The sequence below is a fragment of the Pseudopipra pipra genome, chromosome 19, assembly GCF_036250125.1.
Source record: "Pseudopipra pipra isolate bDixPip1 chromosome 19, bDixPip1.hap1, whole genome shotgun sequence".
NCBI lineage: Eukaryota > Metazoa > Chordata > Aves > Passeriformes > Pipridae > Pseudopipra > Pseudopipra pipra.
In genome coordinates, this window is record NC_087567.1 from 8,330,925 (window position 1) to 8,347,763 (window position 16,839).

Sequence of the window (16,839 nt, forward strand, 5' to 3'; positions counted from 1 at the left end):
TTATTGATCCTTCTGAAGCCAAAAGACAGCAACTATTTCAGTGCCAGTGTGAGATTTTCTCTAAAAATTCACATTTGAACTATTTGTGTCTGCTTTGGATTTGAACACACATCATGCACCTGATGGGCAAAAGTGTGGTTTTTGTTCAGCAGCCTCCACGTTGTGCCTTGAGCCTCTCAGCACACGTGCAGTCACACCCTGCTCACAGTTACAGAGGTATAAATCCAGATAACTCAGCTGATATCTTTAATAAAAACAGAACCTGGATTAGAGATTTTCACTCTCCCAAATCTCCATCTCTATGAAATTTAGTGAAAACAAGAAAAGAGAAGACAGATCCTTTCAGAACTTAGTCCCAATTCAAATTCAAATTTTTTCCCTGTACCTAATATAAATTAATCCTTTCTGCCTTTCCTAATTCTACAGCACCACTACAACACATCTGTAAATCCTCCCTGATAAATCCTCCCTGACTCCTGTCTTTGCTGTCACCTCAGCCCACGGCAATTCCACAGAGGCAACACACGCACATTTTCAGAATTCTAGATTTGATTCTAAGTTAAGACAAAAAAAACCCCCATAAACAACAGTTCAGCAGCTTCTCTCCCCTGCTTGTCCTCAGTGTTAACCAGTTCTCCCTGCAGACTCCCAGCCCTGCTCAGACGAGGAAGGCTGCTCTGAGGTGTTCCTGCCCACCGACAGCGACTACGACTCCAGCGACGCGCTGAGCCCCAGGGAACTGGACCTGATCTACTCCTCGTCCCAGGACATCTCCCAGCAGGCCAGCAGTGGCCTGGGAGGGAGCGCTCCCGATGTCCTCCAAGCCCACGACATGAAGCCCTGCCTGACCCTCCAGGAAGGCCTGACAGAGTGTGGTGCCTTCGACCCTCACGCTGAATGCTGCACAGAGTCCATGAGCAATCTGACCCTGTCGGGGCTCACATCGAAAAGCACTGACAAGTCCTCCAGCTCCAAGCAGCCCCTGGGCTTTTTAGGGAAAAGAAAGCTCGGGAAGCACCAACATTACAACTACTTCGGCCGGCAGCACCGCTGGCTGCGCGTGCACAGCGAGACACAGGCGGGCTCCCTGTCCGAGGGGGTCTACACCCAGCATCTCATGAGATCTCCAGATTTGCCCCAAGAACCTACCTCCAGCGAGCAGTTAAAGAGCCCCAGCGATGGCTCTCGGAGCACTTTCGTACCTCATGCATCCAGCCTCCCAGAAGATGAGCGAGGCAAGTACGAGGAACCGAGGCAGAATGTCCACAGGATACATGTGGAGCCTTATGAAACGACATTTGGGGATGAGGAGGGCAAGCCCTGGGCAGTGAGCACGCGGCCTGCAGGACACACAGATGTGCACAATGCTATGCAACAGGCCACGGGGCCAGACGAGCAGCTGGGTTCTGCTGTCCCAGAAGTCTTCAGCAGCACCCTTTAGCCCCAGAATCCTGCACGGCTTCCCATGAGATATGAGCATTATGCACATAAGGCCATACTTTCAAAACCACTTGTAAAATTCCAGCTCCTGAAACAGCAACTCACGCCACCCAGAAGAATCCTGATCTTTTGACTTCCTCACCAGGTTTCTGGTCTCACAGAGGTATCATCTGTCAGGGTGTGAGCATTATTGTTATTATTGGCATCTGCAGGTTTGCAGGTAGAGTCGCAACAATCACCACATAACAGAACAATCTGTGGCTGCAAATCCAGTAACAGCAGGTCTCTTGATGTCCATGTTTCTCTGAGCATGCAAAATTTTAAGCATGAGTGGTTCTGCCTGCAAGTTAGCAGCAACTTGGTGTCCTCATGTTAGGGCTGTGTCCTAAACTTCTATTTACCTGTTTTCCACTGTTTCCTGTAAATTTTTCTACTTCTCAGCCTTCTCGAGTGGATTTAGGTTGGATATAACTGGAGTGCTAACTGGTCTAGTAACACAAATAACCCAGAGTTTCTAGGCATTTAAAGAAATGAAAATTCTTTCAATATCTACAAAATGCAGTCAACACCATCTCTGACTGCCGTCAGAGCCTGACATAATTAGCACAATGGGGTTTTTTCAGGAGCTTAGATTTCAAATTATTTATGTAGCAAGTTATTTTAAAACCTTAGGAGGTGAACCTTTGAGGTCAAGAGCAGGCAGAGTGAGGCCAGGTTCTAGAGGAAAAATAGGCAGGGTCTGCATGAGATTGAAGCAGAGTTTGATCTGTCTTCTGCCACCACACAAGAGCACATTTCATTATGTTGGAATAACTCTTAGACATCCCTTGGAAAGAAATGCCCCTATTTTTGTTCCTGAATATTCACTGTAATTTGATCACCACATCTGAAATTGGGATATTCTGGCAATTTAGGTGAAGGAAATCTGGGGTGCAGTTTGAATCCAAGATTTTATCTTTGGGCTCCCAATAAATACTCATATCATAAGGAGGGTGGGAGGTGGTGAGTTATCATCTTGTATTGTTTAAAGGCAGATCACACTGAGTCAGGATTTTGTCCTTTGCAACCACAATAAGACTTAAGAGAACTACAGAAGATGATCTCAAAAATGAAATCTGTATTAATGAGAACCATAACACTGGAGTCACTAAGAAACGAACTAATGTGGAGAGAAACCCCAGCTGTTGCACAAGCTTTAATTTTTCTTAAACAGTTCTTGAAGTTTAATTTTATAGGCCACATTCCTGCTGGTTAAATTCCCTCACTCCGTGTTTGCGCAGCCTTCTACCTTTCGGTTTTCCAGCCTCCAGGTGGATACATTCTAAGGCCCCCAATAAAGAGATTTGAGTTAAATAGTTGAGTTTACAAGTCCTTGAGGTAAAGGTAAGGATTTGGGCCCATGATCTGTGGTCCTTATTAAAATAGCACTTCCATAACCCCAGTGCTATTAAAATCCCTGTGAACTCAATCCATAAATTCAAAAATAAATGTTATTCACTATTTTATGCTTGGTCAGTCTGTGGAAGCCAAGAAGAGTCTTTGCAGTGATAGGAAAGGCAAAAACTTTCTCACAAGGGATTTACATTTGTAACTTCTCTTTTTGGGAGCGGGAAGTTAACTTTTTTGCACCAAAAATATTCATTCATTACCTGATCCAAAGCCCAGTGAGGATGGAAAGACTTCCATTCACTCCCACAAGGTTTGGATGAGACCCACACTGAAAATTCCTGTGGGTGAGAGCACACGGGGGGAGCAGAAGTGTCAGTGCCCATTCGCAGTTAGAAGGACACACATTGTGTGGAGCTGGGACTGGGGAAGGCCCCACTCACCCTCAGAGCCAAGCAGAGATGTCTGACTGTCACTGAAGGCACTCACAGCTGGTTGCTTCAGATTCTGTTCATTAGCAGAAGGCTTTGCACCAGGGAGACAAACAATGTGATGCTCATATGCAGAGCCAAAATAATTTACACGGTTTTCTAGTGCCCAGCCCCTCGCCCAGGCTCCCCTAATCTGTCTCACCTCAAGGTAAAACTGCCATAAAACTGTCTATTGAAGAATAAAAATAACAATGCACTGAGGCCATATGTTTTTGCAGGAAGTGACAAGATAAAACAAGATGTTTCTAAATGAAACCCACCTCGCTTTGCTCTGGATCATCAGGAGCAGCGAGGGCGAGAAGTAGCAAAATATTCAGCAGACAGGCACACACTGCTGCTGAGATAAGGATGGAAAAATCTGTTCCCTGCTCCTGCTGCTGGACCTTTCCAGAAGCAGCCATGTAGCTAATAAAGACTAGGTTCTTTACTGGTAGGAAGGGCTTGACTTCATCATAATCTTCTGAGCTGAGATGGAATTTGGGAGTGCAATGCCAGCCACAATCTACCCTGCCTTGATTTTAACCCTCCTATGTGGAAGGAATGTTTAGGTCATGGCCAATGGGACATGCTTCCTCGATCCTGTAACCACTGGATTGAGGTTATTCCACATACTTCAATAGTCAAAATAGTAATTAATAGTTCTGGGTTTAAATACTTCTGGGTTTAAATACTTCTGTTCAAAATTGCTATCCCTACCTATTCTGAGTCTCGTTAAAAGAATAGTAATGAACACCCAGAGATAAATAAATAGTAGATAGTGCTGCCTTTCGAGTACTGCCATAATATAATCATAATAGTTCTGCAGCTCTCTTAGGAAGATCACTCACACATTTCACAAGTAACTACAGCAATTCAGAAGGATTCTGCAAAATGCAAAATCCAGCACTGTCATCCCCAGTCCACAGAGGCACAAGGGACTCTGAGCAGAGCTGAGTAAAGGCTCACAGTCAGGAACTGAATTAAAATTAGGAACTCAGACCTTTGCTTCAATTACTGGGAACCCTTTCTCCACGTTGAGCTCGAGTGCCCCTCCAAGGACTCTTGCCCAGAGCTGGGCAGTGCTGTGGCTCAGAGCCCACAGCACACCAGAGTTTCCTCAGCCAGCAGACACTTCATTCAGCCTGTGCCCACTTGGTATCAGCTGAAGCTCTGCTATCAAGAGGGTACTTGGGCTTGTAACTTCTGGATCTCTCTCTCTTACTCATCTATCTTGCCACAAAACCTTTGTCCTGCATTTCCAGGGAGTGTATTTCTCTCCTGGGCTGAACCCAGTCCCTGCCATTTCTAGACATGACATTGACTGGCTAGAAAAGTGTATGATGCTTTAATATTATGACTCCACAGAAAGGAAAAAAAATGTGGACCAAATCTCCCCATTTAGTGGTCTAAAACTTTCCTGTTTCTGCTGGTAGGAAGTGAGACAAACTGCAAAGGTTTACACTCAAAATTTCTTGCACTCAAAAGAAGGCTGTCTGCCCATGGACAGTTTGCCTGAAGACACCTGTGGCTCAAGCATTTCCCATGCTTCTTGTTTGTGGTTTTTTTCGCTTTAAATACTAATTAACAATTGGATTTTCTACGCTGTAAGACACAGAGAATTCTATAAAATAATGTTTTTAAATATAGACTTTAAAGGGGGAAAGGGGAGACAGAATATTTTATCCTGAGAATTTAAAGTGTTCTGGAAAGAGATGGTGCATCTTCAAATTCTCTATGGTATAAAGAAATGCATTAAGTTGCTGGTCAACTCTTCCAAGGTGATTAAATGCATGGCTCATGACTGTTATGTAAAACTTCAATACAGCCTTACAAACAACAAGGGTATAGTGTATCTGAAAATAAGATATACAGCTTGGAAACTTACTCTGAATTTCTCTGAGGTGTTGAACTTTGCCATCAGCAAAAAGTGTTTTTAGGAAACAGGCCTCTAATTTTCAGACAACAGAGATTTCATCAGGTTGGGTCTCTCATTTTTCCACTACAGAAACACATTAAATAACTAGAATACTTTATTTGTAAGTATAATTTATCCTCTGACTCCACGAAGTAGAATTCACAAGGCTAAATCACTCCCAGAAGTGAGAGACAGAGCTTTTGGCCCTGTATATTCTTTGCAAAAAGCAAGGGCAGCGTTCCCCAAGGTGGGCTGCACGTTGTGCCCCTGCAGCACGGACTGGTCACCCCCCCAGCCACCCTCCTGAGTGCAGGCACCCCACAGCCTCCCTCCGGCGGAGGAAGGGTCTGCAAAGCCATCGGGAGTTCTTTTGTTGGTCTGATTGGGCTCTGGAGCAGCCCTGTCATTGTTGGACACCCTACAGATCCCACCAGCTCAGAGATCACCTCTCCTCGCTCCGGGTGTCTGTGAGCTCTGACCCTGCCAGCTGGTTCTCAGTCTGGAATTTTGGGGTGAATAAGAGCCAGACTGGAACACCTTCCTCAGTTGTTTCATACCACAGCACCTTGCGCAAGATTCAGCCTTTAAATCAGTCATCCCATAACAAGGCAATGTGTTACTAAGCTTGGCTGTCACCAGGCTACAGAAACCCCTCTATTTGGCTTGTCAAATAATAACAACAGATTTTTTATGTTTATTGTTATTTAATTTTCTTTCTTGGAAAAGCTACGTGAAACTGAGCTGACACTGGAGGAAAGGATTGGTGTAGCACTAATCTACCTTATTACTGTGAATTGTAGTAACTTATTAAGCAGATTTTAAGCTAAAAGCACAGACTTTATGCGTTTTATAAAAGTCTGTTTGGGCCCAATCCTGCTGTCCTTGGACCTCACTCCAGGTTCTTTTTCACCAGTGTAGATCCAGAGTAGTTCCCCCCAAGCTGAGCCAGGTGTTCCCCTGTGCAGGTCAGCACCCCCTGACTCGCTCCCAGCCTGGCTCGGGGTCAGCTGAGGCCCCGCACCAGCGGAGTCACCATGAGAACAGCACATTCATGCTGGTGTAAAAAATGACATGTGTAAGGAAGATAGAAGGGTCTTATCTCATGGAATATCACCCTGGATATTCCAGGGACCGCTGGATCCGGACTGGCAGAGCGAGCCCAGCAGCTGCTGCATTGCCAGTGGGGGAAGCCCTGCCTGAAACGCTGCTCCTCCTCAGGACAGGGACCAAACCCCCTCCCGTGTTCTGCAGATGAATGCAGTGGGAGTCCCAGTTATTCTGCCGATAAAAACGAAGACTTAACAGGGTTATTGGGGACTTGGGGGAGGGGAAGAGGGGTTGTTTGTTTTTCCCCCTCAGAGAAAAAGTAATTTAAGTGAAATGTGCGAGGCGGTGTTTAATTGCTTCCTGCCTTGTTTGTACATAGCAATTTGGCTGTTTATTGGTTGTCTTTGTTCAGATTTTTATTGTAACTTGTTGCTATATACGCAACCAAGCGTATGCTGAAGTTTAAACTTTGCCACACAATAATGCACAATTTTATGTGCTTTAAAACTTTGTAAACATCTCGATGAACGATGTCTGCTGTGCTAACTGTGAGCCTGGGACTTGACACAACAATATTTTCGTGCGTATGTACCTGCAAATGGTTTGAAAATAGCAAAATATATATTGAGGATGGCCACGAGCCAAGAGTAAATGAGTGCCGTATGACTCATGCTTCTTTAATAATTCCTGAAAGAGGCATGTATAGTACATAAAATAGACAATAAAAATAATTTTCAAGACTACAAATATTTTTTATAACTTCAGATATTAAATACTATTTTAGAAAAAAAAAAAGGTTGGTTGGTAAAAGAAATCTTAAGTTTATTCGAGTGAATCATTGTCATAAAAACGTTCTTAACATAGATTTTTTTGTTTGATCTAATATCATAGAAACTCAGCTCTTTTAAGATTTAGAAGACTTGAATTGCTCTTGCATTCTTACAGCTCCTGTGATCTTCTAAAATTATGGACTTCAAGTCTTTTCCTTCATTAACAAAAAAATACTGGTGTGTACACTCACATGATCCCAAATACCATGTGTACTCATACACAATCTTTAAATGGTGTTTTTTGAAACATGTTTTATTTTACTATCATCAAGTTCCCCTGTATGTGAGCTTTACAATCCATGCAAATCTGACCATGGTTTGTGTTTTTCCTTGAATTCCCTTTATTTTATTAGAAAGTTACTTTTTCTAAGGCCACGCTTTCAAATCTGGTCTCTAAATTTTGATTTTAATTCAGACACCTGAATGAAATAGGCATGGCTTCCAGTGTTTGTGGGTGAAAATACCCTCCCACCAAAGGCAACAGAAATTTAAATTTTTTCACATATTCTTGTACAAAGAAAAGCAAATCAAGGTAATACTTCTCATGGAGTACAGGATTGGGCTACTGTGTGCAAGCAAGAGAAATAAGAACAACTCATTTTGAATGCTGAAGTGAAACTGGAAGGGTTCTGCTCTGGGTCACTGTTTACCTGGTTTCAAAGACAGACAGGCTGCTAAATGTATTTTAACAATGAGATGATGCCATAACTGGAATAAGTGACATTCCAAGGTCACAGAGAGCTTGTGGCAGAGCAGGGACATAATTCCCTGGTCAGCATCCATTATCAGGTGATTATCCATGGCTTGTGCATGAGTACACATGGTAAAGTACACGCTGACCAATGCCTGCATTCCAGCCAGGACATGCCAGCTCAATGCAGGCTTCAGAACAACAGCATCTTACTGGAGTATCTGTGAATATTTTCACACATGGAAAATGTTTTAGGTAAAACACAGCCAAAGTGGAGTTAATCAGCAGAGCAAACAAGTCTTAAAATATAAGATAAAACGTGACTGTCATTTCCGCTTCCTCGATTTTTAATTTCAGAACATGAAAACTGTCACAACATTTACTAAGTTAGTACAAGGAAAAAAAAAAAAACAAATGCAAATAATTAGTCATGGACAGTAACCTAAGAAATTACCTGGGAAAAACAGCCCAAGACAAAGCAGGATTTTTGTGTGCATGTACTTCAGTCACTCTGGTGCACTTTGCATGTCCCATGCATTTTTAGAGCCTGCTTGTTTGTATGTTTTGCTTGCCCCAAGCTGAGATTTCTTCTCTCTCTAAGAAGAGCAGTAAGAGAGCAGTGCAATTCTTACAGACCTTTCTCACACGTCTGCCATGAAGGACAGTGCTGTTCTCTACCTGCCTTTGTGTTCTCTGCTGTTTTACTGAAATGCTTTTAAACCAATTGGAAAAAAGTTGCAAACTCTTCTAGGCATGTTTCTGACTTGCTCTTCTGACAGTAAGATACCCATTTCACTGTTCCACCCCAATATATTGACCTATAGAAACTCTCATCTCTCTGAGAAAACTATTAACTTATTTTTTAATCATGTCTTTAAATAAAAGCTTTGGGTTTGATTTGGGTTTTTTGTTTGTTTTTGCAAACACACAAAAAATCTCTATTCATAAGCTTTGCTGTTCTCTTCCCCAGGCTGCTGTTTTCAATCTCTCTTTTCAAACAACTATATGTTCACTTAGAAAAGAATTATTAAAATGTTTCTATTTTCTTCAAGTTTGCAATTCATAAATATTAATGAATTGGTCCTAATTAATCAGTAGGACTTCTGCTCCTTACTTGTGTGAATAACATAACATCTAATTATTCTAATTATCCAATTCATCTTTATTATACCAAAAAAACCCAGGTGGAATCCTCTGCTCTCTGCTCACAAACACAGTTACAAAAACAAAATAATAAACTGAGCAGCAGCTTTCAAGCCTTACAAACTAATATTAAAGTCAATTTAAAGACAAAAGAGCCTTTTATACCAGTAAATATCAATGCTGTCTTTTGGAAAGAGCAAAATAAAATCACCGAATTTGGTGATCTTTTTTTTTTGACTGAATCAATGTGACATTTCAAAATAGATAATTTTGAAATTTCAACTAAAGTTGATTTTTCAGGGGGGAAAAGCCAATGCCAAAATGTTTTGTCTGGAACTATTTGTAATCACTTTGTGAAAATCCTGAAGCAAAACATTACAAGTGTGGATACTTTCATTAAGTGATGATAAACAATTCTGTAAGAGTTGAAACGCCTTCAGAAAGAAACACCAACATCTGCCACTGCTGCTGATTTTAGTGGTACTGGGAGTGCTCGTCACTTCTGAAAATTGGGCATTTTGTTGAAGCCCTTTGTCACACAGGTATGAGAACGTGGCTCTGGTTCCCCTCAGCTGTGAGCATTTCTGGAGCACAGTAAGATTTTTCCACCTACATGGGGGTTCTTCACAAGAACCTGCATGGCCTTCACCTTTTCCCATATTGCTTCGTAACATTTCTGAGAAGGGAAAGTGTTGCTTTTTTTTTTGTTTGTCTCCTCTTCTCCTGAAACGGTCACAGAAAGGAGCTAAATCAGAACTCGGGCTCGGACAGTGTAATGCTCCATTCTCAGGGCTACATGTGCTTTGGGCCCCATCCCAGCAGAACAAGGATTTTTTCAGGCTTTCTTCTGGGGCACACTTGCTCCTTCCCCCTTCTGTGCCTTGTGGGTTGGTCCTGATCCCCTGCTCTCTCGTGGCTCCGTCCTGATCCCTCTTTTCCTCGAGTCTGAGTCACAAGAGCAACAACCCTGCCTGCTCCGACCTACTCAGTGCCTCAGCTGTTAGGGTAAAGCCCACGCTCCCGGGGGACTCACGTTTGAGTACAACCCCAGGATTGTCAGGGCTCTGGCTGGCAGTGCTGCCGAGGGGACAGTCTAAGGCTCTATTTTAATCTTCTGGAGCCCGGCCAAACACTGGAACGGAGCTGCCAGCACGAGGGGGGCCCTCCTGCTCACTGCGCCTGACCTCCCATCAGGAGAGGTGCTGGTGTGTTCCTTCTCTAACTACTAGGGCTCTTTCATTGCGCCTGACCTCCCATCACGAGTGCTACCAGGGATCCAGCTCCGACTACTGGGGGCTTAACCCTGGCACGGGTCCAGCACACGAGCCGCACGCTGCCTGTCTCCAGATGTAAGATGCTCCCAGTGTAAATTCTCGCGCCGCAGGCTCAGCTGGAGGGGCTGTTTCAGGTACGTTGTTAAGCAGCCATGAAGCGACATCGACTCCTCATCCAGTCTTACAGAGCTGGATGCATCCCCCCCCCAAGGTTTTTAACCGCTTCTTATCTTTTTAATTTGGGGAAGTGTGTTTAACCAGCATTTCAGGTGCGTTTGTGGTTCTGGCCTGAATCTGTGCCCTGCAGCTCAGCTTCAGACCCACGCTCCTGTCCTGAGTGGCATCGGCTCCACAGCCCATCCCCATGGGCAGTAATGAGGTGAGACCTGGCTGTGCCGTGGGCCTCAGGGAGAAACCCAAACACAGCAGTGAAGCAGAGCATGTCTTACCCACTCCTGGGTACTCAGAGAGGTGAATTTTACAGAAAGCTCTCACAGAGGTGAGTTCAGCTCAATCATGCCCGTTTTTGCTGCTCAGCTCTGCAGAGCTCTCCTCCAGCACAGGCAGCAAGCACAGCAGTGTCCTCCTGACTTATTCCTGGTTTGCTCAGTGTCCTCCCGACTCATTCGTAAGTTTGCTCAAAGCCCTGGGACACCAGTGCGAGCCCATCCAGGCATTACATAAACCACTACATGCTACACTCCATGCCATCCTGACACCCCTTGAAACGCTGTTCTTTTCCATTGAAAGGGAAATGTATTTTTGCCAGCCCATGTCAGTCTGTCCCTATTAACTTCCCCGACGCCCGGCGGGTCAGTGCCAGAGTTACACACAGCTTTACACCAGATTTACACCTCGGCCGCGCGGAGCCTCTGGTGCTGCAGCGGTGACCGAGCCCGGGACAGCGGGATAAAGCTTCGTCCTGAGGAGGCTCGTGTTGAGCTCGGCACCAGACACGGGCTAAGGCTGCCCGTGCCCAGTGTGGGACAGCCCGGGGGTCGCTGCCTGTGCCCGGTGCGGGGGCAGCGCGGGGTGTGCTCTGCGACCGGCGCGAGGACAGCCCAGGAGTCGCTGCCTGTGCCAAACCCGGTGCGGGGACAGCCCGGGGGTCGCTGCCTGTGCCAAACCCGGTGCGGGGACAGCCCGGGGGTCGCTGCCTGTGCCAAACCCGGTGTGGGGACAGCCCGGGGGTCGCTGCCCGGCTGCCCCAGTGCCGCGGGCTCGCTGCCCCCCCGTCCCCCTCACGCCCGCCCAACATGGCGTCCGGCGGGCGCCGCCGCGCCCCCTCCTGGCAGCCCGCGGCAATGGCGGCCGCCGGGCGGGACGATGTAACGCCCTCCTGTGCGCCCGGGCTTCGGCGAAGCCATCCAAAAAACATAAAAAAGTGAGTTCCCTGGGTGTTTCCCGCAGCCCTGGACAAGGTATGGCAGGTGTGGCATCCGCTTTGCTGAAGCTCATCCCACATGGATCATGCCCGTCGATGGCGACCGACACCACCCGGGTGATGAACGTGCTCAGAGCTCTGAGGTGACACAGATGACACAGGTAATACTTTTCCTTAAGGTAAATCTGTGAACTCCCACAATATCAGAAAAAGGGGCAGCTCAGAAGGAAATTCTCTCATGCACTGGTCTCCCACATTCTGGGGTGGGGCAGGCAGCCTTTGGCTCCACATGGCGTCCAACACGACCCGAACCTTCCAGAACCTGCAGCCACCACCGCCAGCCTTTAACTCACCGTGCAGGGCTCTGTGTCGTGCCTTTGGAAAACCTTTACAGCTTTTCAATCAAAAGAGGTTGGAAAGCACCGCGCTAAGTCATTGGGAAACACCTGATATGGGAAAACTTCCAGGCGTTGGTCTCCATGGAGGAGGCATTTCGGCAGCTGTGTCACCCGGGGCTCAGGAGCCTCGGGAAGACAGTTTGCACAGGGATTCTTGGCAAAGCTAAACTCATAAAGATCACTCTGTTTGAGTGATTGCATCACCGCAGGTTTCTGAGTGACTCCAAACTTGAGATGCATATTTTAAATCTCCCCTGCTGTTGCTGATAATTTGTTCCATATTTACCGTATTACTTAGGACTTGCAAATGGGGGGGGGAGTTTTTTTAGAACGTAAATGTTAATTGAATTAGATAGCCACGGCCACAGCAAGCCAAGCTCATCTCTGGCCCTTAGGGCCATTGCAATGCATGGTTTTAACATTCAGGGTGAATTTAGTGCTATTGACTTTCCCCCAACATTAATCCATGGTGCTTGAAAAGAGATGGGACTTTCTCTGCTATTTAAGCTCAGATGGTAACGATTTCTCTTTGAGCTTCGTGCTGGCTTTGGGTCCCAAGGTTTTCAAAGGATGAGGCTACTGAAACTGTATTGCTTGTTCAAATATAAATATGGGATCAATATATACAGTTCTGGACTTACTCAAAGACCACAGTTCTTAGATCTGCATCTGTCAAGGTAGGATTTGGGTAACAATGGAGGTAGAATAAAAGGCTTAATGCAACAAGCTTTTAAAAGCACAGTTACTCAGCGGGAGTTTTTATGGTAATATTTTTCCTTAAAGTAAATCCGCAAACTCCCATAATGTCAGAAAAAGGGGCAACTCAGGAGGAAATTATCTCATGCACTGCTCTCGTACATTCTGCAGAGATTGCATCCAGTGTCCAGTACTGCATTGTTAAAACCCATTGAATGCAATTGTATTTAAGGGGCCACAGTTACCATTTATGAATAGAATATCCTTTACATGCATGATGATAGCCTTCACTTTGGAGGGATGGAGTAAATGACATCTGGGCCGTTGGGCCCATTAATGTGCAGGCTGGCGAGAGAGCCACTGTTTCTGTCACAGACAGCTTGATTATTCCATTTTCCACGTTTTACATTATTTGCTAAATCAATTTACAGAAAAATCACTTCAACCAAGGCTGAGAAAAAAATATTTTAGTTTCAGCAATTAATTTTAAAAGCAAACTGAAGCTTCATTTCAGTGAGAGCGTGCAGCTGTACTGGGCCTCAGCTACCTGATCACAGTCCAAGTAGACAATAATCTAGTTTTCAGCTTTCATGTTAAAAATCTCATTTGAAGTGAGAAACTAATGTCTTTTGCTGGTATTCTTGCTAAATGTCTCCTCTATTTGTGGTTTAACCAATTATTTTAACTTTAATTCTTTGCCAAATGACCAGATTTACCACATACAGATCCATATTAATGCACATTAATACAAGCAGTAAAGTATTTCATCCTGCTCTGGAAGTCAGACTTCAGAAAGGTTCAGAAGGATCAGTAGAGATTTATAAGAATGATTCAGGGATTGGAAAACATACCTTAGAGCAAGATACCAAGGCAACTCTTTCTACTTCATTTAACCAAGAGGTGACTAAGAGCTATTAGTTCACATCCTGTTCATTTTGTGTGTTCATGAGAAGGAGGTTTTGGATCATAAAGGTGTCCTAACATGGGCAAGAAACTGCCTTGTGAGACCCAGTGTCAGGGCACTGGAGCAGTTTGGGGTAGGAATAAGGAGTACAATTAACTTTTGGAGAAACTTGCTGGAGATTGATTTACCCTTTGCATTGAAGTGCTTCTCTAAATTCATATTATTGGATGTGAAAAAAAAAATACTATAGCACAGCATGTATTCCCATGAACAATATTAGGAGGAGCTGTGCTCCCAAAAGAGTTTGTCTCTGGCCCTGTGTATGCGTTATTCATGGACACACATAATTTCTGTGAGAGGTGAAAGAAATAAATGAAGACATTAAAAGTAAAATCAATTCAGGTGGTCACACTTCATCCCAATTTGTGTGCCTAAGGTCTGTTTTGGCTTCAAGGTTTTTTAAGGCTATTTGCAAAGTTGTAAGACAAAAATGAAGAAAGGGTTGAACTTTGCTTCTGGAACGTATTTCTTGTATTGGGGCATTCTTTAATTTTTAAAAAAATCTGCTGAATAGTTTTTCATACTGGATGGCATACAAGATAGCAATAGTTTTCATACAAGATAGCAATTCCCCTCTTTAATGTGAGATTTGTGTGAAAAGAACCAACTGTCCCTATTCCCTGCAAAACTTCACCATGTGCATTTAGTGAACGTATTTTCAGCATAAAATAGCTGGTCCTGCTGGTGTAACAGTTAATGTCTCCTGTGCTTTAATTCAGACAGGAATTATTTTGGTCTACGTTGTTAACTAGCCTGAACAGCCTGCATGTTAGCAACCACTGAAGTGAGGCATAGCTTCAGCCTCCATGTGATGCTTAGCAGTTTATTATTAGCTTTGTATTTTGTGGACTTTCATAACACACAGTCACTGCCCTTTTGTAATAAAAATCAACAGCTGTGGAAAAAAATGGTGCAGTTGGGCTGTACCTCTTCCTCTGTGGCCTTTCTGTCCCTGGGCTGACCCCTGAGCCCTGCTGGAGGATGCAGAGAGCCCAGAGCTGTGCTGCACCAGTACCTTTGTGCTGCTTCCCCAGTTTGGGGCAGGAGCAGGTTGTTGGATGGGGGGGGGTTGTTACTCAGCAGGAAATGTTGTCTGTGCAGTGCCCACCCAAGTGTGGGAGCATCTCCCCCAGCCCTCAGGGCTGACTGCCCCAGTCCACAGCCAGAGGATTTATCAATACCCCCAGACCTCTGGAAAGGACATTGGAAAGCTATTGGCAGTGTGAGTGATCTTGACTTAATTCTTCCAGCCTGGCACATAAACAGCTCTGGTTCTACCCTGTGCCCTCTAGGCTGGCAAGAAGGCACAGACTGAAAGTGCAAATTAGCACACTTTGCAGGTTGTTTTGGTGTGAAGTGATGGGGGGGCAGGTAAAAACACACAGTAGGAACACTGAGGCTACAGAATAAATAAATTTGGACTTTGAGCACCCAGTTTTACTGGGTTGAGACAGAACTTCACTTTCTGAAAGAAGTGAAGGATACTGAAAATTGAATGGCCCTGATAAGAGTGTTGGTTCTGGGAGATGAGCACAGGTAAGACCTGCATTTTTGGATGCAATTTGGCGGGAGTGAACATTGGCAGAGCTGAGCCAACAGCGAGTCCTTTAAAAATCCCATCCTTGCCCTCTTAGTTCCCTGGGTAATCCATCCCCTCGGGCTGTGTGACTGTACACAGCAACACACCTTTAAGTACTTCCGTGCTGGGCTGGAGTATTGGCTCGTGCTCTTCTCCACTTGCCTGTGGGCAGGTTTATAAATTATCTGCTGAGGCTCATTTTGCTTATGTGGTTTCTTGAAACATGCTTAAACTTAGGAGATACTTAGTCAGTACCTTTGCCTCTTTCAAGACATTCTGCTATAATATGTTGCTCTTATATTAGTTTTTTGGCTTCACAGACACTCTTAAAGCCTCCTGACCAGCAGATCTACAGTAAAGCCCAACCTCCTGCTCTCTAACCATGAGCTGCTTGTCAAGGTGCCTCTTCTTCCCCCCCTGGTTCATCAACTGAACCTTGTTGGCAACAGTGAGCATTTAAGTAGCTAAATGTCTATTCAAAGACTGGTCTGCCAAGTTACCAGTGCAGGCATATTTTTGTAAAGAAATATGCAGCTCAACTTGTGGTGGCCATTGAGAAGCTGAGCTGCAAAAACATCAACACCACAAGGACACAATATTTTTCTCCTGATTACAACACGCTCATTTATTTTGGAATTCTTATGCCAGCAGAGGACTACAGGGCAGTGACAGTAGAAGAGTTGTCCAGATGCCAAGGAAAAGAGAGAACTGTATATGTACTCCTGTCCTGAAATGGTAGAGGGTAGGGAGAAAGGCTAGGTAGTGATTTCCATAAACTTTCCAAGGGAATCCACAGATTGCTTCCACAACAGATACCTGCAATACTTTGAAAATATGTATAAAATCCAGCTGATTGCCAGATTCTCAGGTCTGCCTGTTCCCTTTGCAGAGATCTGCAGATTCAGAACAACCTTTCTTTTAAGACTAAGATAAATGATTGCCTTTCAAATTAGCTGGGAAAGCCATCACATAATAAAGTACTTGTGGTGAGAGGAATCCCTGTGCCTCGGGCCAGAGAGATAGTGGGCTCTAACATCTGACTGGGGTGGCCAGGCAGCAGTACAGAGAATAAACAAATAACTATAATAGTGACTTTGTTTTGGTTTATGTGGAAAACTCAAATCACTGTGTCTTTCTCTAATATATGTAGACAGGGTTTTTTAGCTCTTACTATGTGATCATTTCTACATGGAGACAACCTCTCCAGCACTCAGCTTTATTTAAAACTTTTAGATTCCCTGGCAGTTCACAGCACTGACTTTTTGAAAGAGACTGTGTTCATCAAAATGTAGGGAGCACAGGCTGTATAACCTCATGCAGAGGCTGTGCAGAAGTTTTTTTCTGGGTCATACCACAGTATCTTAAGTTTTCTAAGCCTTTTTTAAAAGCCTTTTTTTCTGTTTTATCTGATTTTTAAAAAAATTAGCACAGGTGTGCTGAGGCAAACCAGCAGACAGTTCTGTTTCATTCTCTGTCTTCTGCCCTACCATCTGTTACCTCCTGGGTTTAACTTAGGCTATAAACTTTTGAGGGAGCAAAGATGCCTTTTTTTTTTTTTTTTTTTTACACATTTATACAATACCAAAAATGGTCGGTCCACCTCCAAGCTTTTAGGTACTGTG

At 44.4% G+C, this 16,839-nt stretch overlaps 1 protein-coding gene and 1 long non-coding RNA gene across 4 annotated transcripts in view; both read left to right on the forward strand.

The window, feature by feature from the left end:
* ANKFN1 (ankyrin repeat and fibronectin type III domain containing 1) overlaps nt 1–8,676 on the forward strand; it is a 132,226-nt gene extending 123,550 nt beyond the window's left edge. For all 3 annotated transcript variants that reach the window (XM_064676040.1, XM_064676039.1, XM_064676038.1), the window contains one exon: nt 645–8,676. In XM_064676040.1, coding sequence (XP_064532110.1) covers nt 645–1,441 — 797 coding nt within the window. In that variant the 3' untranslated portion in view covers nt 1,442–8,676. The remainder of the gene's footprint in view (nt 1–644) is intronic.
* A 2,549-nt stretch (nt 8,677–11,225) lies between these two features.
* LOC135424627 (uncharacterized) overlaps nt 11,226–16,839 on the forward strand; it is an 89,810-nt gene continuing 84,196 nt past the window's right edge. The window contains exon 1 of the long non-coding RNA XR_010435287.1: nt 11,226–11,741. This is a non-coding gene — a long non-coding RNA (uncharacterized LOC135424627). The remainder of the gene's footprint in view (nt 11,742–16,839) is intronic.